The sequence below is a fragment of the Eschrichtius robustus genome, chromosome 11 (assembly GCF_028021215.1).
Source record: "Eschrichtius robustus isolate mEscRob2 chromosome 11, mEscRob2.pri, whole genome shotgun sequence".
Classification (NCBI taxonomy): Eukaryota; Metazoa; Chordata; class Mammalia; order Artiodactyla; family Eschrichtiidae; genus Eschrichtius; species Eschrichtius robustus.
The window spans coordinates 75,660,672-75,684,085 of record NC_090834.1 but is presented as its reverse complement, the minus strand read 5'-3'; the positions used below and the strand labels follow the sequence as shown (position 1 = coordinate 75,684,085).

At 37.1% G+C, this 23,414-nt stretch overlaps 2 protein-coding genes and 1 pseudogene across 3 annotated transcripts in view; 2 read left to right on the top strand and 1 right to left on the bottom strand.

Moving 5' to 3' along the window:
* Positions 1 to 23,414, bottom strand: part of LOC137771269 (L-lactate dehydrogenase C chain) — a 47,143-nt gene that overhangs the window by 10,197 nt on the left and 13,532 nt on the right. For both annotated transcript variants that reach the window (XM_068554439.1, XM_068554440.1), the window contains 2 exons: positions 9,505 to 9,678; positions 7,754 to 7,871 (listed from right to left, as the gene is read on the bottom strand). In XM_068554439.1, coding sequence (XP_068410540.1) covers positions 7,754 to 7,871; positions 9,505 to 9,678 — 292 coding nt within the window. The remainder of the gene's footprint in view (positions 1 to 7,753; positions 7,872 to 9,504; positions 9,679 to 23,414) is intronic.
* LOC137771712 (heterogeneous nuclear ribonucleoprotein A/B pseudogene) lies at positions 2,040 to 3,044 on the top strand (annotated as a pseudogene).
* LOC137772390 (uncharacterized protein C4orf3-like) lies at positions 20,128 to 20,554 on the top strand. The gene has a single exon (XM_068556279.1). The coding sequence runs from the start codon at positions 20,191 to 20,193 to the stop codon at positions 20,395 to 20,397; it is 207 nt and encodes a 68-aa protein (XP_068412380.1). The 5' UTR covers positions 20,128 to 20,190; the 3' UTR covers positions 20,398 to 20,554.

Genomic DNA, 23,414 nt, shown 5'->3' with positions numbered 1-23,414 from the left:
AAGTGATAAAAAGAAAACAACTGTCAACCAAGAATCATATCATATATCTGGCAAAATTGTTCTTCAAAAGTGAGGGAAAAATTAAGACTTTGCCAAAGAAACAAAAGCTGAGGGAGTTCATCACCACTAGACCAGTCCTGCAAGAAATACTCAAGGCAGTCCTGCAGGGTGAAATAAACAGTAACTTGAAGCCATGTGAAAAAATAAAGATCTCAGTAAAGGTAAATGCATGGTAAAAGGTAAAAGCTAGTAATATTGTAACAATGGTTTATACTTATACTTTTTGTTTTCTGCATAATTTAAGAGACTAATACATTTTTTAAAAATTAGTCTAAAAGCTAGTATTACTGTGACTTTGGTGTGTAACTCCCATTTTCAAATTTAAGAAACAACTGCATTTAAAAGAATTATTAGTTTATATTTTGGGGCAAACAGTGTGTAAAGATGCAATTTTGTGACATCAATGATCAAAAGAGGTGAGGATGGAACTATGAAGAAGCAGAGGTTTTGTATGTTATTGAAGTTAAGCTGGTAGAAATTCAAATAAGAGTATTATAACTTTAGGGTGCTAAAGGTAATCCCCCATGGCAACCAAAATGAAAATAGCTATAATAGCTATAGGATATATACAAAAGAAAATGAGACAGGAGTTTAAATATTTCACTACAAAAAATAAACACAAAAGAAGACAGTAATGCAGGAAATGAGAAACAAGAAGCTCTAAGGCATATAGAAAACAAATAGCGCAATGACAGAAGCCCCCCTTATCAGTAATTACTTTAAATGTAAACAAATTACACTCTCCAATCTAAAGAGACTGACAGAATGGATCAAAACACATGAGCCAAGTACATGCTGTCAACATGAAACTTACTTTAAAGCCAAAGACACAAATAGATTAAAAGTGAAAGAATGGAAGAAGATATTTTATGCAAATAGTAACCAAAAGGGAGCAGGGGTGGCTATACTAATGTCAGATAAAATAGACTTCAAATCAAAAAAGTTTACAATAGGCAAAGAAGGACATTACATACTAATTAGAGGTTCAAGAAAGAAAATGAAAGAAAATAAAACAATAATTATAAACATGTATGCATCTAATAGCAGACCATCGTGAAGCAAAAACTGACAAAATTGAAGGGAGAAATAGACAGTTCTACAATAATAATTGAAGACTTCAATACCTGACTTTCAATAATGGATAGATCAATCAAACAGAAGGTAAGTAAGGAAATAGAGAGTTCAACACCATAGACCAACTAGATCTAACAGACAAACAGAACACCTTACCCAACAATAACAGCATCTACATTCTCCTCAAGTGCACATGGGATATTTTCGAGAATAGACCATACGTTATGCCACAAATTAAGTCTCAATAGATTTAAAAAGACAGGCATCATACAAAGTATATTCTCTGACACAACGAGGTGAATTTAGAAATCAGTAACAGAAGTAACACTGGAAAATTCACAAATTTGTGGAAATTAAAAAGCACACTCTATAACAGCCTAATGGATCAAAGAAGAAAGCACAATGGAAATTAGGAAATACTTAGAGATGAATGAAAATGAAAACATAACATAAAACTTATTGGTCAGAGAGAAAGCAGTGCTAAAGGGTAAACTTACAGCCATATATGCTTACATTAAAAAACAAGAAAGATGTCAAATTAACAATCTAATGTTACAACTTAAGGAACTAGAAAAAAAAGAACAAATTAAACCCAAATCTAGCAAATGGAAGTAAATAATAAAGATCAGAAATAACAAAATAGAGAATGGAAAAACAATAGAAAAAAATCAATAGTTCTTTGAAAAGATCAACAAATTGACAACTTTTAGCTAGATGAATTAAGAAAAAAGAGAGAAGACTCAAATTACTAAAATCAGAAATGAAAGTGGAGCCATTATTACTGATTCTAAGCATTACCCATTTACCAAGGCCAGACAAAGTCAGTATAAGAAAAAAACTAGAGGCAGAGGCACCACACGGGCCCGGGCAAGCTTCTGGGTTGGAGCTGCACGCCATGGCCTAGCATGTCGGAAGCGGGTGAGGAGCAGCCCATGGAGACAACGGGCGCCACCGACAACGGGCGCCACCGACAACGGACACGAGGCCACCCCCGAAGGCGAGTCGCCGGCCAGCACCGGGGTCGTGGCAAGTGCTGAAGGCGGGAGCACGGCGCCCCAGGCTGGCAACCAGAACAGCAAGGAAGGCAACTGGATAAACGCCAGCAAGAACGAGAAGGATGCGGGAAAACTGTTCATTGGTGGCCTGAGCTGGGATACCAGCAAAAAGGACCTAAAGGACTATTTTACCAAATTTGGAGAGGTCGTTGACTGTACAATACAAATGGATCCCAACACTGGCTGGTCAAGAGGGTTTGGGTTTATCCTCTTCAAAGATGCAGCCAGTGTGGAGAAGGTTCTAGATCAGAAGGAGCACAGACTGGATGGCTGTGTCATTGACCCCAAAAAAGCCATTGCCATGAAGAAAGAGCCAGTAAAGAAAATTTTTGTGGGGGGTCTGAATCCTGAAGCCACTGAGGAGAAGATCAGGGAGTACGTCGGCGAGTTTGGGGAGATTGAAGCCATTGAGCTTCCAATGGATCCAAAGTCGAACAAAAGACGAGCCTTTGTTTTCATCACCTTTAAAGAAGAGGAACCTGTGAAGAAAGTTCTGGAGAAAAAGTTCCACACCATCAGCAGAAGTAAGTGTGAAATCAAGGTGGCTCAGCCCAAAGAGGTTTATCAACAGCAGCAGTATGGCTCTGGGCGCCATGGGGGTGGCAACCACGGGAACCGAGGCAGCGGTGGTGGTGGTGGAAGTGGAGGAGGTCAGAGTCAGAGTAGGAATCAGGGCTATGGCAGCTACTGGAACCAGGGCTACAGCTACCAGCAGGACTATGGACCCAGCTATGTCAGCTGTGACTACTCACCTTATGGCTATTAGGCCCCGGCTACGACTACAGTCAGGGTGGTACAAATTTTGGGAAAAGCCAGCAACACGGTGGCCATTAGAATAACTACAAGCCATACTGAGGCTTTGGCAGGAGTGCTCGACTGACCGCACACACTTTGGATATCAAGTGAACACAATTATGTACCAAATTTAACTTGGCAAACTTTCTATGGCCTTTCCCATGTGCATCTTATTTAAAATTTCCCCCCTGGAAATCACTCTTCTATTTAATATTTCCAGAGCTCTAGTTATTTTAGGCAGTGAGCCTGTGGTGTCTCAAGAGGCCAGAGGGGCATTATGGGCTCATTTTTATTACCAGGTTACCCAGAACCAGATTGGAGTGTCTGCTTCCTGCTGCCGCTCTGCAGCCTGGACCTGTGGACCCTGGTTGTAAAGAGTAAATTGTATCTTAGGAAAAAAAAAAGAAAGAAGAGAAAAAAGAACTAGAGACCATTATCCCTTATGAACAATGAGGCAAAAATCCTCAACAAAATACTAGCAAACCAAATTCAACAGTATTTAATGGATTATACACCATGATTTATTCCTGGAATGCAAGGATGGTTCAACATACCAAAATCCACCAATGTAATACACCACATTAAGAGAATAAAGGAGGAAAACCACATTATTATCTCAACTGATGCATAAAAATCGTTTGACAAAATTCAACACCTTTTCATGATAAAAACACTCAAGAAACTAGGAATAGAAGGAAACTACCTCAACATAATAAAAGCCATATATGAAAAACCCACAGTGAAGATCATACTCAACAGTGAAAAACTAAAAGCTTTTCCTTTAAGGTCAGGAATAAGGCAAGGATGCTCACTTTTGCCACTTCCATTCAACACAGTATTGCAAGTTCTATCCAGAGCAATTAGGTAAGAAAGAGAAATAAAAGGCATTCAAATTGGAAAGGAAGAAATGAAAGTATCTCTACTTATAGATGACATGATCTTACATGCAGAAAACTGTAAAGATTCTATACACACACAAAAAAAACTGCTGAACTAATAAATGAATTTGGTAAAGTAGCAGGATACAAAGTCAACATTAAAAAATTGCATTTCTATATAATGACAATGAACAATCTGAAAAGGAAATTAAGAAATCAATCCCATTTACAATAGCATCAAAAAGAATAAAATACTTAGGAATTAACTTAACCAAGGAGGTGAAAGACTTGTACAATGAAAACCATAAAACTTTGCTGAAAGAAATTAAAGAAGACATAAATAAATGGAAACACATCTTATGTTCATGGATTGGAGACTTAATATTATTAAGATGTTAATACTACCCCAAACCATCTATAGATTCAGTGAAATTCCCATCAAATTCCCAAAGATATTTTTTGCAGAAGTAGAAAAACCCACCCTAAAATTCATATGGAATCTCAAGAGACTCTAAAGAGCTAAAACAATCTTGAAAGCTGAAGGACTCACACTACCTGATTTCAAAACTTACTACAAAGCTACAGTAATCAAAACTGTATAGTACTGTTATCCAGACAAACATACAGACCCAATGGGATAGAATAGAAAGCCCAGAAATAAACCTACATATCTGACATTCAACTGATTTTCAAAAAGTGTGCCAAGACCATTGAATGGGAAAAGGGCAGTCTTTTCAACAAATGGTGCTGGAGAAACTGGATATCCACGTGCAAAAGATTAAAACTAAACCCTGACATAACAGCATTTACAAAAATGAATTCAAAATGAATCAAAGATCTGAATGTAAGACCTAAAACTATGATACTCTTACATGAAAACATAGGGCAAAAGCTTCACGACATTGCATTTGGCAATGATTTCTTGGACAGAACACAAAAGGTAACAAGAGAAAAAACAGACAAATGGATTTCATGAAAATTTTTAAGTTTTGCACATCAAAGACACTATAAAAAGAGTAAAAAAAGAACCTATGGAATGGAAGAAAATATTTGTAAATTATCTGATGAGAGATTAATATCCAGAATATAGACAGGACTCTTAAAACTCAACAACAACAACAATAACAACAAAACAAACAACCCAATTCAAAAGTGGGCAAAAGACTTGAACAGACATTTCTCCAAAGAAGATATACAGATGGCCTATTAGCACATGACAAAATGCTCAGCATCACTAATTAGGGAAATGCAAATCAAAACTACAATGAGATACCACCTCACATCCATTAGGATGACTACTATCAAACAGAAAACAACAGGGCTTCCCTGGTGGCGCAGTGGTTGGGAGTCCGCCTGCCAGTGCGGGGGACACGGGTTTGAGCCCTGGTCTGGGAGATCCCACATGCTGCGGAGCGACTGGGCCCGTGAGCCACAACTGCTGAGCCTGCGCGTCTGGAGCCTGTGCTCCGCAACAAGAGAGGCCGCGATAGTGAGAGGCCCGCGCACCGCGATGAAGAGTGGCCCCCGTTTGCCGCAACTAGAGAAAGCCCTCGCACAGAAACGAAGACCCAACACAGCCATAAATAAAATAAATTAATTAATTAAAAAAAAAAAGAGACGAATGGATAAGCAATATGTGGTATATTTACATACAATAGAATATCATTCAGCTTAAAAAGGAAACTCTGACATATGCTATAACACGGATGAACCTTAAGGACATTATGCTAAGTGAAATAAACTAGCCACGAAAAGACAAATACTGTATGATTTCACTTATATGATAGAGTAGTCAAAATCATAGAAACAGAAAGTAGAAAGGTGGTAGCCAGCGCCTGGGGTGAGGGATTAATGGGGAGGGATTGTTTCATGGATACAGAGTTTCAGTCTTAAATTATGAAGAGTTATGAGATGGATGGTGGTATGGTTACAGAAGATTATGAATGGTTTTTACACCATTGAACTATACACTTAAAATGATTAAGATGGTAAATTTTATGTTATGTGTATTTTATCACAATTAAAGAAATAGGAAAAAAATAAATACATAAATTATTTATGTATAAATTATTTAAGATAAATGTGGAATAGTAATCATAATGGAACAAGGTTATCAGCATTGCATATTATGTAACTCTTTTTTAAAAAAAATTATTTATTTATTTATTTTTGGCTGCGTTGGGTCTTCATTTATTTATTTTTGGCTGCATTGGGTTTTCATTGCTATGCGCGGGCTTTCTCTAGTTGTGGAGAGCAGGGGCTACTCTTTGTTGCGGTGTGCGGGCTTCTCATTGCGGTGGCTTCTCTTGTTGTGGAGCACAGGCTTTAGGCATGCGGGCTTCAGTAGTTGTGGCACGTGAGCTCAGTAGTTGTGGCACACGGGCTTAGTTGCTCTGCGGCATGTGGGATCTTCCCAGACAAGGGATCGAAACTGTGTCCTCTGCATTGGCAGGCAGATTCTTATCCACTGCGCCACCAGGGAAGCCCTATGTAACTCTTGATGTGTGCATTGCACCAGGACTAGAAGACTGGGAACAAGCATGCAAATCCTGAGACCTATGTGACAAGAACTGTATTAAAAACTGCTGGGACACAAAGGCAGTGGCTTTCCTGTGCTGGGGTAGTCTGCTCTCATCCGTTGCAACTGAGTGTGCCCCCTGTAGTGATGGGGCCTGGAAGCTACACCTGAGCATTTGAAACACCTCCTGAAGTAAATGCTAATATTCCATACTGTGTTTTCTGTCCAGTATCCTTTCACTAAGCTAGATAAACTTAATGCTAGATTAAAGTCTATTATGTACTGTTAGTTTGACAGTCTGAACTCTAGACCACTATCGGTAGCCATGTACAATACTCATTTTATTTTATTTTTTATAATTGTGGTAAAATTTGCCATTTAAACCATTTTAAGCATACAGTTCAATGGCATTAAGTACTTAAACAATGTTTTACCACCATTACCACCATCCTCTCCAGAACTTTTTCATCTTCCCAAACTGAAACTCTATACCCACTAAAGGGGTCATGTGCTTTAAGATCAGAAAATAATGTAATTTATTTTTTTTAACTAAAAGTCATGTAGAGAATAAAACTAACCCATAATAACTTTTTTGTTATATTGTGTGCCTTTTTAGTCTCTGCCCTAATTCTTATACATTTTTGTAGGGTTGCTATCACAAATATACATTCAATAGACATGTGCTTTTGTAGATTTAATATTCCAGTTTTGAATATCCAAAAGTGATTTCTAAGTTCTATAATTTTACTAATATATATCTTGGTTAAAGCATGAAGGAGAATCATGTATGCTATTCAGGGGATGTGTACAGAGTCAGACACTTCATTTATAAGTAAACCTAATTAGTTAACTTCTGATCATCTGCATCAGTTTCATGTGTCTTTTCATCAAGTCTTTTGAACTTAATCAGTTAATTAATCAGTTCTGGGTACCATTCTAAGCATTCTACACGTACTAAGTCATTTACTCTTCATAATAGCCCTCTAAGGTTGGCTCTATTACTATCCTCATTTTAAATATGAGGAAACTGAGCTTTCAATATTTTAAATAACCTCCCAATATCACACCACTAATAAATGGTGAAGCCAGGTTTGAAAAACCCTGAGCAACGTGGTTCCAAAGTCCATGCTCCTAATCACTATGCTATATTGCTCTCAAACATATATGACTTCTTATGAAGTGAGAAGTGTATTTTTCGATTTGAACAATGCTCCCCAAAAGAAAGCTATGCATTATGTATATCTGAATTTGGGGATTTTCAGAATGTTATTTATCTCACAAAAAGCAGAGATCAACTTTTATACTTTTTGTCTGCAAAATTTGTTCTTACAATAGATTATTAAGGCACTAAGAAAGTGAATGACTAATGTTACCTTCCAACAACTTGCTTATGGATATTTTTCCACTGGTCCTTGTCTGAATCAGTTCCTAACTTAGGGTCTAGAGTCTTCAGAGCAACACCAGCAACGTTTACTCCACTCCATAAGGGCACTGAAAGAAATAAATCTCAGAAGGAACTCTTCTTGCCAGTACTGCATCAGTTGTTTAAGTTCAGTGGGATTTTTAAGAATAAAGTTAGGTTACTACCTTACGCCATATATAAAAATAAGTTTCAAATAGACAAAAGAGGTAAATGTAAAAAATAAAATTATAAAGCATTATAAAACATGTAGTAGAATTTACTTGTAATTGTGTAATAAGGAGGCATTTTAAGCAAGACACAAATATAGAATCCACAAAGAAAATAATCTATAAGAAATGATAAAATATTATAAGAGGGAAAAGAGCAATAAATTAATACCATACTATTAAACCATACATGGTTTTTAAAAAATAAAATCATGGAATACTAAATGGGAGAAATTAAAACATATCTGGCAAAATAACTTTTTTTTTAAATATAAATTTATTTATTTATTTATTTATTTATTTATTTATTTTTGGCTGTGTTGGGTCTTCGTTGCTGCACACGGGCTTTCTCTAGTTGCGGTGAGCGGGGGCTACTCTTCGTTGCAGTGTGCAGGCTTCTCACTGTGGTGGCTTCTCTTGTTCTGAAGCACGGGCTCTAGGCGCACAGGCTTCAGTAGTTGTGGCACGTGGGCTCAGTAGTTGTGGCTCACGAGCTCTAAAGCACAGGCTCAGTAGTTGTGGCGCACGGGCTTAGTTGCTCCGTGGCACGTGGGATCTTCCCGGACCAGGGCTCGAACCCGTGTCCCCTGCATTGGTAGGCAGATTCTTAACCACTGCACCACCAGGGAAGCCCGCAAAATTACTTTTAAAAATTTTCAGGAGGAAGAGCTAAGACAATAACACATGCCAACAGGGTCAAATTAAGGCACTAGTCAAAGAAATATTTGTTTGAGTCAAATCAAAAGTATTTATTATACTACGACCCTTGAAGTATAAAGAAAAGAGAAGGGCTCATTAAATGTTTTGAATAAACAAATGGATGATTGAATAAATGAACAAATGGTGCCTATTCTCAACAAGTCTATTGGCATTATGGAAAGAAGACTTACACATATGACATAATTAGAGAACACTGTAAGTATAAAGTTCTAATTGTATAGAAGAGATTAAATGTTTAAGTTAAGAAAAGAAAATGGTTCGTGTGACCTAAGTAATAGCTTAAATCACATATTAAGCAATTTTATTTCTATGAAAAGTCAGGGAAAAACAAATCTATACAGTCAGAAAGTAGATTAATGGTTGCCTGGGGCTAGAGTGGGGGTGAGTGCAGGAGTGGGAGTTTTTTGGGGTGATGAAAATTTTCTACAATTAGATTGTGGTGACAGTTGCACAACTCTGAATAAAAAGCCAGTGAATAATACACTTTAAATGGGTAAAGTTTATGGGACGTGTCTTATATCTTAATAACTCTGTTTTTAAAATCACAATGAAACTGCTCCAGACAAACACTCGTTGACTTTTAAAACAGCTATATGCTCTATGCACTATTTTATAAGAGGTAGCTAAATCAATGACACAAAAGACTGAAAGTAAAGGAATAGAAAAAGTTAGTAATATGCCAAAAAAATAAGTGCTGTACAGCTATATTTAAGGAAAAAAAGCATTATTAAAGATAAGAAGTGTGATAATATAATGATAATGAGTTTACACTTACCACTTGAATCACCATGTTCTCCAATAATCCAACCATGGCAGCTTGTGGGATGTACACCCAACTTCTCTCCAATTAGGTAACGAAAACGGGCAGAGTCTAGATTACAACCACTTCCAATTACACGAGTTGCAGGTAAGCCACTTATCTTCCAGACAACGTATGTCAAAATATCCACTAGGAAGAAAAATTTCTTGTTAGAAAAAGATTCATAGTAACTTCCTTTTACAATTTGATTTTTTTTTTAACATCTTTATTGAAGTATAATTGCCTTACAATGGTGTGTTGGCTTCTGCTTTATAACAAAGTGAATCAGTTATACACATACATTATGTTCCCATATCTCTTCCCTCTTGCATCTCCCTCCCTCCCACCCTCCCCATCCCACAATTTGATTTTTTGAATAGATAGACCAATTGTCTTAGAATCAGATACAGATTCATTACAGAGTTCAAAATGAAGCAAATCAACAAAAACAAAAAGATAATCTCTCAATGGGTTTTTAAAAGATTAAATTATTCACCACCAGAATTTTAAAACAAAAGATTCTTTTTTGAAATAACATATGTGCCTATCTGTATACTTAATAATCAGTGAATTATACCTCTTTAAGATCACCTAGATTTTTCCTCTCCATCACCACAGCCTCATCTAAACTATCAGAATCTCCTACCTAGAATAAGGCCACATGCAGGCTCAGGGCTGTATGCAGGTGAGTGCATGCTCAGGAAAAACATGAGAAGATCCTAAACTTTAGCTCTGTCTAACCATGAGGCTCTGTGAAAGCAGGAAGTGAAGGCTAAGGCACAGTTATAAACTGCCTGGCTAAGTGTTGAAGGCATGCCCCAACTTGCACACAGAGCCTTCCAGCAAAGACTGGGAGATATCTTTTGGCTCCAAATATTTAAGGAAAGTTCTGTCCAATCACTGGCTGACAACTAAGCAAATAGAACAAAGGCTTCTGTGTTCATGTATAATAAAGAATACAGATGACAGAATTAATTCATAAAAGTCATGAAACAAACAAACTACAAGCATCAGCAAAGCAAACCCTGGGAGGGAAGAATTTGACTTACAGAGTTTTCTTGCTATACATTTTTTTTTTGCTATACATTTTTAATGTCCAGTTTTCAACAAAACAATTATGAGGCATTAAACAAAATAAGGAAATATGGATCATACAAAGGAAAAAAGCAATCAATAGAAACTGTCCCTGAGTAAGCCCAGATATTGAACAACTATCCTATCTTCAAGTCCACTGATTCTTTCTTCTGCCTTCTCAATCTGCTGTTTTGCCCCTCCAGTTAATTTTCACTTCAGTTAAGTTTTTAACCTCAGAATTTCTATTCAGTTTTTAAAAAATAATTTCTATCTATTAATATTCACTATTTGGTGAGACATCAGTCTCATATTTCCTTTTGTTCTTTAGACATTGTTTGCTTTAATTCTTTAAACATAGTTAAAACAGCTGATGTAAAGTATTTGATAAATCTTTATTCAATTACTCTGGCTAGAATTTCTAGCATGATGTTGAACAGAAGTGGTGAAAGGAAGCCTCACTGCCTCGTTCCTGGTCTCAGGGGGAGAACCATTTAGTCTTTCACCACTGAGTATAAGCCGAGCTGTGGGTTTTTCATAAGTATCTTTTATGAGGTTGAAGAAATTTCCTTTTATTCATAAGTTTACTAAGAGATTATTTTTCAAAATCATAATTCAGTGTAGAATTTCCTTTAATGTTTTTTCTGCATTATTGGCCCTTTTATCACTATATAATATTCTTCTTTGTCTCCATTATTGGCCCTTTTATCATTATATAATATTCTTCTTTGTCTCCAGCAATAATTTTTGTGTTAAAGTCTAATTTCTGTGATATCAGTATAGCCACTCCAGCTCTCTTTTGGTTCCTGTTTGTGTGAAATATCTTTTTCTATCCTTTTACTTTCAGCTTATTTGTGTCTTCAGTTTTTTTTCTCTTTTTTTTCAATTTTTATTGGAGTACAGTTGATTTATAGTGTTGTGTTAGTTTCAGGCATACAGCAAAGTGAATCAGTTATACATATACATATATCCACTCTTGTTTTTTGTTGTTGTTGTTTAGATTCTTTTCCCATATAGTCCATTACAGAGTACTGAGTAGAGTTCCTTGTGCTATACAGCAGGTTCTTATTAGTTATCTATTTAATATATAGCAGTGTGTATATGTCAATCCCAGTCTCCCAATTTATCCCTCCCCTCCCCTTCTACCCTGGTAACCATAAGTTTGTTTTCTACATCCATGACTTTACTCCTGTTTTGTAAATAAGTTCATTTGTACTCTTTTTTTTTTTTTTTAGATTCCACATATAAGCGATATCATATGATACTGGTTTTTCTGTGTCTGACTTACTTCATTCAGTATGACAATCTCTAGGTCCACCCATGTTGCTGCAAATGGCATTATTTTGTTCTTTTTTATGGCTGAGTAATATTCCATTGTATATATGTACCACATCTTCTTTATCCATTCCTCTGTTGATGGACATTTAGGTTGCTTCCATGTCCCGGCTATTGTAAATAGTGCTGCAGTGAACACTGGGGTGCATGTATCTTTTCAAATTACAGTTTTCTCTGGGTATATGCACAAGAGTGGGATTGCTGGGTCATACGGTATTTCTATTTTTAGTATTTTAAAGAACCTCCATACTGTTCTCCATAGTGGCTGTACCAATTTACATTCCCACCAACAGTGTAGGAGGGCTCCCTTTTCTACACACCCTCTCCAGCATTTACTGTCTGCAGATTTTGTGTCTTTAAATCTAAAGTGAGCCACTTATAATTAGGCAAGAAAAAGAAATAAAGCACATCCATATTGGAAATGAAGAAGTAAAACTATCTCTATCTGCAGGTGACATCATCCTATATATGGAAATCCTAAAGAATACACAAACACACAGGCACCAAAAAAACCTATTAGAGCTAACAAATAAATTCAGTATAGTTGCAGGATACAAGATCAACACTCAAAAATCAGTTGTATTTCTATACACCAGCAATGAACGATCAAAGAAGGAAAATAAGAAAACAATTCAATTTTCAGTATAGAGTCAAAAATAATAAAGTACTTAGGAATAAATTTAATGAAGGAAGTACAAAACTTGTACACTGAAAACTACAAAACATTGCTGAAAAAAATTAAAGAGGAAATAAATAAATGGAAACACATCCCATGTTCATGGATTGGAAAAATTACTACTGTTAAGGTAGCAATACTCCCCAAATCAATTTACAGTTTCAGCTCAATCCCTATTAAAATTCCAAAGGCCTTTTATGCAGAAATGAAAAAGCCAATCCTAAAATGCATATGAATTCACAAAGGTCCCTAAAGAGTGAAAACAATCTTGAAAAGGAAAAGCAAAGCTAAAGGACTCACACTTCCTGATTTCAAAACTTACTACAGCGCTACAGTAATCAAAACAGTATGCTACTGGCATAAGGATGGACATATCAATCAATGGAACAGAATTAAGAGTCCAGAAATAAACCCATTTACTATGGTCAATTGATTTTAGCAAGGGTGCTAAGACAATTCCATGGGGAAAAAATAATCTCTTCAACAAATTTTGGGACAACTGGATCTACATGCAAAAGAATGAAGCTTGATCCTTACCTAACACCATGTACAAAGTTAATTCAAAATGGATCAAAGACCTAAATAAGAGCTGGAAATATAGAGTAAACCTTCATAACTTTGGATTTGGTAATGATATCTTGGGTATGACACCAAAAGGAAAAATAATTAAATTGGACTTCATCAAAATTAAACATTTTTGTGCATCAAAGTATACTATCAAGAGAGTGAAAAGGCAGCCCACAGAATGGGGGAATATATTTGTAAATCATATATCTGCTAAGAGTCTTGTATCCAGATTATACAAAGAACTCTTATTACTCAACAACCAAAAGACAAACAATGCAATTTTAAAATGAGCAAAGAACTCAAATAGATATTTCCCCAAAGAAGATGTACAAATGGCTAACAAGCATTGAAAAGATGCTCAATGTCATTAGGCACTAGGGAAATGTAAATCAAAACCACAATGAGATACCACTTCACATCCACTAGGAGAGCTAAAATTAAAAAATAGAGAAAGTTTACAAGTGTTGGTGGGGATATGGAGAACTGGAACATTTATAAATTGCTGGTGGGAATGTAAATACAGCCACTATGGAAAACAGTTTGGCAGTTACTCACTAAGTAAACATAGAATTACCGTATGACCCAATATTTCTACTCGTAGGTATATACCCAAAAGAGTTGAAAACAAGTGTTCAAGTAAAAGTTTGTACATGAATAGTAGCACTATTCACAATAGCTAAAAAGTAGAAACAACTCAAATGTCCATCAAGTGATGAATAGATAAATACAATGTGGTATAGCTATACAGTAGAATATTATTCAGTCATAAAAAGGAATGAAGTACTGATGCATGCTGAAACATGGATGAACTCTAAAAATATTACTAAGTGAAAGAAGACAAAGACAAAAGGACACATGTTGTATGATCCCATCTATATTAAATATCCAGACTAGGCAAATCCATAGACACAGAAAGCAAATTAGTGGTTTCCTGGGTATGAAGAGAGGGGAAATGGGAAGTGACTGCTTAATGGGTACAGGGTTTCCATTTTAGGTGATGTAAAATCTGGGCATTAGACAGTTGTAGCAGTTGCACAAAATAAAATGTACTTAATGCCACTAAATAATATACTTTAAAATGTTTAAAATGGTAAACTTATGTATATTTTCCCACAATAAAAAAATAGACTTTCACTCAAAAATTTTTACTAGAGACAAAGAAAGACATTATATAATGGTAAAAAGGTCAATAGATGCTGGGGAAAAAAGCATTTGACAAAATTCAATACCCATTCATGATTTTAAAAAAACTTTCTGAAACTATGAAGAAAAGAAAATTTAATGAAAAACCCATATTAAACATCAAACTCAATGATAAAAGACTGAATAGAGTCCCCATAAGATAAGGAACTAGGCAAGTATGTCCACTTTCAACACTTGTTGTGCAAAGGTGACATGCACAAATACCACTAACACCAGAGGCTATAGATATAAACAATGTTTATTGAAGAAAATCTTAGAAGGAGAGAAGTAGGGAACCACACTCTGTACACTGAATTCTCTTTATTCCACAGTATAGGTTAGGCACAGATCTTCTGTATACAAAATTGCCGAGGGAAGAGAAGCCTCCTTTGGCTGGCAAGCAGGATGTTCTCTTGAAACTCCTACAAGAGCAAGAGTGAGCCCCACCACCTCACTATGTTACACATTTATACGTTAGCTTTGGAGGGAATGGAAACCCCTAGTTTCCTTAAGTAACAAAAAATTTATCAAGGGATAGCTGCATTCAGGAACAATGGTAAGAAGTATGCATTTCCAGGGCCAAGGTCTACATACCAAAGTCCCCAAAAAGAACCATGCATGCTGGGACTTCCCTGGTGGCGCAGTGGTTAAGAATCCGCCTGCCAATGCAGGCGACACGGGTTCGAGCCCTGGTCCGGGAAGATCCCACAGGCTGCGAAGCACCTAAGCCCATGGGCCACAACTACTGAGCCTGTGTTCTAGAGCCCATGAGCCAGAACTACTGAAGCCCACGCAGCCTAGAGCTCGTGCTCCACAACAAGAGAAGCCACTGCAATGAGAAGCCTGTGCGCTGCAATGAAGAGTAGCGCCTGCTCGCCACAACTAGAGAAAGTCCACGCGCAGCAACAAAGACCCAATGCAACCAAAATAAATAAATAAAATTTTTTTAAAATCTTGAAAAAAAAAAAGAACCATGCATGCCAGGAATGCTGACAACAGCTTAAGGCCTTGCTGTCCCTCCACAGGCTGGCTCAGTTCAGCTGATTCAGCTGTTAAGCTACTGAAAGGAAGGAGGAAATGAGTTTCCAGGGTCATACAGATTTGCCTCTCCTCGTTACCAATATTCATCACTGTACTGGAAGTCCTAACCAGTGAAATGAGGCAAGAAAATAAAAAGATCTTCAAATTGGAAAGGAAGAATTAAAAGAATTAAAACCAGTAAATGGTTTGAAGATGACATGATAACATACAGAGAATATCCTAAGAATATAAAGAGAATTACTAGAATTAATATGTGAATTTAGCAATGTTTCAAGATACAAGGTCAATACATAAAAAACAATAGTGTTTCTATATGCTAGCAATTAAACAATTAGAGAATGAAATGTTAAGACAACTCCTTTTATAATAGCATCGAAAATATGAAATATTTAAGGATAATTTAACAAAATTTGCGTAAGATATAACATTGCTAAAAGAAAATAAAGAAGACTTAAATAAATGAAGAGATATGCCATATTCATGGATTGGAAGACTCAATAGTGTTAAGATACCAATCTCTCCAATTTATCTACAGCCAGCATGTGTTTGTATAGAAACTGATAAGCTAATTCTAAAATTTATGTTAAAATGCAAACAACACATAATATCCAAAGTAAGTTTAGAAAAGAAGAACAAAGAGAATTTATACTAATTTAAAGAGTTAGTGTAATCAAGGTGATGTGTAATAACAAAAGAATATATATGGAAATCAATGTAGAAAATAAGGAATCCAGAAGTAGACCCACATACATGATAATTTTCAACAAAGTTGTCACAGCAATTCAGATGTGAAAAAAGCATTTTCAACAAATGTTGTGAAAACTGGATATTACCATTGAAAAAAATGAATATCAATACTTACTTTACATTAAACACTAAAATTTATATGAAAATGAATCACCGTCCTAAATATAAAAGATAAAACTATCAAACTTATATAGGAGAAAATCTTCAGACTTAGGGTAGGCAAAGGGTTCTTAACTAGGAGTCAAAAGAGCATAAAGCACAAATAAGAAATTGATAAACTAGACTTCACCAAAATTAAAAACTTTACTCATTGAAAGATATCATTAACATTAAGAACACAAAAAGGCAAGCCACAGACGGAGAGAACCTATATGCGATACTTAATATCTGACAAAGAGACCTGTATTCAGTATATATAAAGAACTCCTATAATTTAATAATTAAAAGACAAAAGATCTAAGTTTTAAACATGGGCAAAATATTTGAAGAGACCCTTCACAAAAGAAAACATACTAATATTCAATGAACACATGAAAAGATTCTCAACATCTTTAATTATGAAGGCAATACAAATTAAAACCATAATGATATTGGAATGGCTAAAATTGAAAAGACTGACAATACCAAATGTTGACAAGAATGTGGAGCAAGAATGTGGAGAACTCTCTTGCAGTGCTAACAGGAATGTAAAATGGAACAATCACTTTGAAAATCTGTTTGGCAGCTTCTAATAGAGTTAAATATATATCTACCATATAACCCATCTATTTTGCTCCCAGGTATTTACTCGAAGAAATAATGATTATATCCATGCAAACACTTGTTCAAAAATGTTTACAGCAGCTTTATTCATAATAGTCAAAAGCTAGAAATAACCTAAATATATGCAACTGGTGAATGGATAAGCAAAAAAGTATTTAAAATGCATAAACAAAAGAATAATCACTCTTCATCCATAAAAAGGAACAAATCACTGATACTCCCAACAATATGGATGAATTCTGAAAAAATCATGCTGGTAAGAGAAGCCAGACAGAAAAGATTCAGTATGATTCCACTCATTTGAAATTCCAGAAAAGGGGGCCAGAGGTGGAACAAGGGATGGACTGCAAAGGAGCACAAGAAAACTTTAAGAGATAATGGAGATGTTCTTATCTTGATTATGGTAGTGGTTTCATGGGTGATTACATCTATCAAAACTCATTGTGGAATGATGGCAGCAAAATGGCCCAATAAGACATACCTCACTCATATCCCCCCCTCAACAACAACAATTTGGCATTCACCTATGGACAAAAGTACCTTTATGGAAGCTATGGAATCTAGCACCATACACCAAGGGACCCCGGAGGAGACTGGCCTAACCATGCGTCATGTAATAGGTATACAGACCTCAGTCCTGGCTGTGGATCCTACAAATGGCCCATATGTCTCCAGCCCCTTTCAGCTGCAGTCCAGTAGCCCCTGAAGAACAATGTCTTAGATAATCAACCACAGACAAGATAGCCTTTGTGGAAGCCCAGGTTTCCAACAGAGAAGTTCTAGGACACCACTGGAGCAAAAAGGTATATATGAATTTGGATGCATAGTAAAAGGAACAGTTTACCTTAACCTGCAACACTCCTTCCCCCAGATGGCAAAGCTCAGGGCCAAGAGAGACCTTCTTAGCCCATGATTTCTTCCACAGGGGGAAGTGAGAGCATGTAAGTGAGCATCCAGCTTCCCTAGCTGTGTGGATCACTGGCAAAGAGACCCATTTCTCTCTCACCCCATCTTGAGTACTGCATCTTGAGCTGCATGACTGGGAGACTGGAAGAGGCTGGGAGAGTGGCAAGTAGGACCCTCAGAGACCATTAATGCGACATGGATCTTACTAACTGCACTGTAGACTCCATCAAGAAGATCAGCTCATGAACCACTGGGGATGCTTTGTCCATGGATTCTCCCCAACTAACCCACAGGCACTCCTAGCTCTCCACACACCTCACCCACACACATCCCCAACCTGTGGCTGGCTTCCTGTGTGTGCTCCCAGTGGTAGCAAGAGCAAGTTTTGGCACATGGCTAGTGAGCACAGCCCAAATCTGTGGGTCAGGAACAGACCACAAACTTCACCTTTATCTATGTCCTTGGGAAAGCAATGTCCTTGGGAAAGCCTCCTTGGGAGGCTGTCAACACCTGGCCTACTGAACTGAGAGAACTGAACAAGAGAAGGCATACAGGCTTAAGAATTCTGCCACACAGGGAGTAAGAAGCATGGAGTAGGCATACACATAAAAGGTCTGAGAAAGCCTCAGAATCCCTAGTAGGGCTGGCAGAAGGTATTTCTCTCCTGAAATCATTGGGTAAAAAATAGAGATGACTGCTACTTCAAATGCAAAGACAGCAACACAAAACTTCAAGCAATGTGAGAAATCAAGGAAACATAACACTACCAAAAGATCACAATAATCTTCTAGTAATCAACTCCAAAGACATGGAGATCTATGATATATTCAATAAAGAATTCAAAATAGCTGTTTTAAGGAAGCTAAATGAGCTACAGGAAAACAGAGGAAGACAATACAATGAAATCAGGAACACAATTCATGAACAAAATGAGAAACTTAACAAAGAGAAATCATAAAAAAGAACTAAACAAATTCTAGAGCCGAAGAAATGAAAACTGCAATAGAGAGCATCAACAGCAGAATGGATCAGTGGAAGAAAGAATCTGTGACTTAGAAGACAGGGCATTTGAAATTATCTAGTCAGAGGAAAACAAAAGAGTGAGGACAGCTTATGTGATTTATGAAATTCCACCAAAAGAAAAAAATCTGCAAATTATTGGAGACCCAGGAGAAGAGAGGAAGAAGGAATAGAAAGTTTATTTAAATAAATAATGATTGAGAACTTCCAAAATCTGGGGAGAAATGTGGGTATCCAAGTTCATGAAGCTCATAGGTCAGCAAACAAATTCAACTGAAAGACATCTTCAAGAGACATTACAGGACTTCCCTGGTGGCACAGTGGCTAAGAATCCGCCTGCCAATGCAGGGGACATGGGTTCGAGCCCTGGTCTGGGAAGATCCCACATGCCATGGAGCAACTAAGCCCGTGCGCCACAACTACTGAGCCTGCACTCTAGAGCCCATGAGCCACAACTACTGAGCCTGTGTGCCACAACTACTGAAGCCCGCCCACCTAGAGCCCATGCTCTGCAACAAGAGAAGCCACTGCAATGAGAAGCCCGCGCACCACAACAAAGAGTAGCCCCTGCTCGCCGCAACTAGAGAAAGCCCACACACAGCAACGAAGACGCAACACAGCCAAAAAAAAATAATTTAATTAATTTTAAAAAAGAGACATTACAATAAAACTGTTGAAAATCAAAGACAAAGAGAGATTCTTAAAATCAGCAAGAGAAAAGAAGCTTATAACTTACAAGAGAACCCCCATAAAGCTTCAGTGGATTTCTCAGAGAAATCTTTCAGACCAGGAGAGTGGGATGATATATTCAAAGCACTTAAACAAAAAACTGCCAACCAAGAAAACTCTACTCAGCAAAATCGTTGTTCAGAAAGGTTAGAAAAGATAACACCTTTCTCAGACAAACAAAAACTGAGGGAGTTTATCACCACTAGATCTGCCTTACAAAGAATAATGAAAGGAATTCCTCAAGCTAATTATTATAATTATAATTATAAAATTATTATAGTTAATGAAGGATGCTAATTAGTAACAAGAAAATACACAACACACTGGGTAAAGGTAAACATATAGTCAAATTCAGAATATTCTATTGCTGTAATATTGTAGAATATTAGCCACTTAACTGTAATAAAAAAGTCAAAGGACAAAAGTAATAAAAATAATTTGTTAATGAATATACAATATAAAAGGAGGTAAACTGTGACATCAAAAACATAAAAGGGGGCGGGGAACAGAGCATGTGTGGGGGGGGGGGTGTCGGACTGAGTCCCCTTTTCCGGCGAGGTGAGCGCGGAAGAGCGGGAGCTGAGGATTTCCGGCTACTCAGGTTGTGGCGCGGCGACTGCTGCAAGATGGAGGTAGGCTCGGCGGCCGAAGATGGTCGGGATGGTCCCCGGGAGCGGCGAGGCTTGGGTGAAGCCGAGAGGCCACAGCAAAACCACGAAGTGCGGCCTCAGTCCGGGGCAGACCGGTTACCAAAACATTCCTACTGGTTGGATCTCTGGCTCTTCATCCTCTTAGACGTGGTGTTGTTTTTCTTCGTGTATTTTTTGCCCTGAATGGTTTGCCTGATACCTAAATTAAGAATTTTGGCTCCTGGAGTGGATCCTGAAAATGACTACAAACTTCTTGAACAAAGAAGACAGGATTGTGCACCAGAAGAATTCCAAACTCTAAGGGACCTTCATTTCATTTTACACATTCTGTCATTCTTTGGGGGGACTATATTAAATGTGTAATGATCTCAGCCAAAAAAAAAAAAATCAGCATAAAATAGATGGTTATGTCTATTAGATGTTTTATGTATGCCTTATGGTAACTACAAAGTGAAAAGCATACACACAAAAGATAAAAAGAAGGTAATCAAAGCATACCACTAAAGAAAGTCATCAATTCACACAGGAAGGCAGCAAGAGAGGAAGAAAAGAACAAGGGAACAACAAAATAGCCATAAAACAGTTAATAAAATGTCATTAGTAAGTCTTTACCTATAGTCAGTAACTACCAATAATTACTCTAAATGTAAGTGGATTGAATTCTCCAGTCAAAAGGCAGAGTGGCTGGATGGATGAAGGAAACACTACCCAACTATATGCTGCTTACAAGAGACCCACTTTAGCTTTAATGACATACACAGGCTCAAAGTGAAGGGATGAAAATAAGGATATCCCCTGCAGGTGGAAACCAAAAGAGAGCAGAGGTAGCTATACTTGTATCAGACAAAACAGACTTTAAGCCAACAACTGTTAAAGAAACAAATCAGATCTTTGTATCATTATCAGGACATGCACCCAACATCAGAGCAGTTAAATATATTAAGCAAATACTAATAGACAATAAAATAATAGCAGGGGACTTCAATACCACTACTTTCAACAGTGGATAGATCATCCAGACAGAAAATCAATAAGGAAATGTTGGACTTGAACTATACTTTAGCCCAAATGGACCTAACAGACGTACAGAACATTCTGTCCAACAGCAGCAGAATATACATTCTTCTCAAGTGCACGTGGAACATTCTCCAGGATAGATAATATGACAGGTCCAAAATAATTTAGCAAATTTTTTTTTTTTTTTTTTATTAATGGCTGTGTTGGATCTTCGTTTCTGTGCGAGGGCTTTCTCCAGTTGTGGCAAGCGGGGGCCACTCTTCATCGCTATGCGCGGGCCTCTCACCATCGCGGCCTCTCTTGTTGTGGAGCACAGGCTCCAGACGCGCAGGCTCAGCAATTGTGGCTCACGGGCCCATTTGCTCCGTGGCATGTGGGATCTTCCCAGACCAGGGCTCGAACCCGTGTCTCCTGCATTGGCAGGCAGACTCTCAACCACTGCGCCACCAGGGAAGCTGGGCCTGCGCGTCTGGAGCCCGTGCTCCACAGCGGGAGGGGCCGCGATGGTGAGAGGCCCGCGCACCGCGATGCGGAGTGGCCCCCGCTTGCCACAGCTGGGGAAAGCCCTCGCACAGAGGCGAGGACCCAACACAGCCAAAAATAAATAAATTAATTAATTAATTTAAAAAAAAAGAAAAAAGAAAAATATTAGCAAACCAAATTCAACAATATATTAAAAGGATCATAAATCATGATCAAGTGGGATTTATCCCTGGGATGTAAGGATGGTTTAACATATGCAAATCAACAAATGTGATATACCACATTAACAGAATAAAAATAAAAATTATATTATCATCGCAATAGATGCAGAAAAAGCAATTACCAAAATTCAATATCTGTTCATGTCAATATCATATCAACAAAGTGGGTAGAGAAGGAATGTACCTAAACATAATAAAAGCCATATATAACAAGCCCACAACTAACATCATACTCAAAGGTGAAATCCTGAAAGCTGTTCCTCTAAGATCAGCAACAAGCCAAGCGTGCCCACTCTCACCACTCCTATTCAACATAGTACTGAAAAGTCCTAGCCAGAGCAATAAGGCAGGAACCAAAATGAAAAGGTATCCAAATTAGAATAAAAGAAGTAAAACTGTCTCTGTTTACACATGATATGACCTTATTTATAGAAAATCCTAAAGACCCCACCAAAAACTAATAGAACTAGTCAGTACATTTAGTAAAGTTTCAGGATACGAAATACAGAAATCAGTTGTGTTTCTATACACTAACAACAAATTACCTGAAAAATAAATAAAGAAAACAATCTCATTCACAATAATATCAAAAACAATAGATACTTAGGAATAAATTTAATCAAAGAGATTAAATATCTGCACATTCAAAACTACAAGAGTTTGATGCAAAAAAATGAAGCAGACACAAATAAATGGAAAAACATCCCATGTTCATGGATTGGAAGTATTAATATTGTCAAAATGTTCATACTATCCAAAGCGTTCCATAGATTCAATGCAATCTAAAATACCAACGGCATTTTTCACAGAAATAGAAAAAACAATCCTATTATTCATATGGGACCACAAAAGACCCCAAATAGCCAAAGCAATCCTGAGAAAGAAGAAAAAAGGTAGAGGCATCACACTTCCTGATTTCAAACTGTATTACAAAGCCATAGTAATCAAAGCAGTATAGTACTGGCATAAAAACAGACATATAGACCAATGGAACAGAATCGAGAGCCCAGAAATAAGCCCTTGCAGATACTGTCAACGGATATTTGACAAGGGAGCCAAGAATACTCAGTGGAAAAATACAGTCTTTACAATGAATGGTGTTGGGAAACAATAATCACATGCAGAGGAATGAAATTCGACCCCTATCTTATGCTGCTCACAAAAATTAACTCAAAATGGATTAAAGCTTTAAACAGAAGCCTGAAAGTGTAAAACTCCTAGAAGAAAATGTAGGGGAAAAACTCCTTGACATTGGTCTTGGCAATTATATTTTTGGATATGACACCAAAAGCACAAGCAACAAAAGCAAAATAAATAACTGGGACTACATCAAGCAAAAAAGCTTCTGCACAGAAGAAGAAACAGTCAAGAAAATGAAAAGGCAACCTATAGAATGGGAGGAAATATTTGCAAACCATGTATCTTATAAGGGGTTAATATTCAAAACATCTAAGGAACTCATACAACTCAATACCAAAA

Coding starts and splice junctions, on each gene's coding strand:
- LOC137772390 (XM_068556279.1), top strand. CDS start 20,191: ATGGAGGTAGGCTCGGCGGCCGAAGATGGTCGGGATGGTCCCCGGGAG.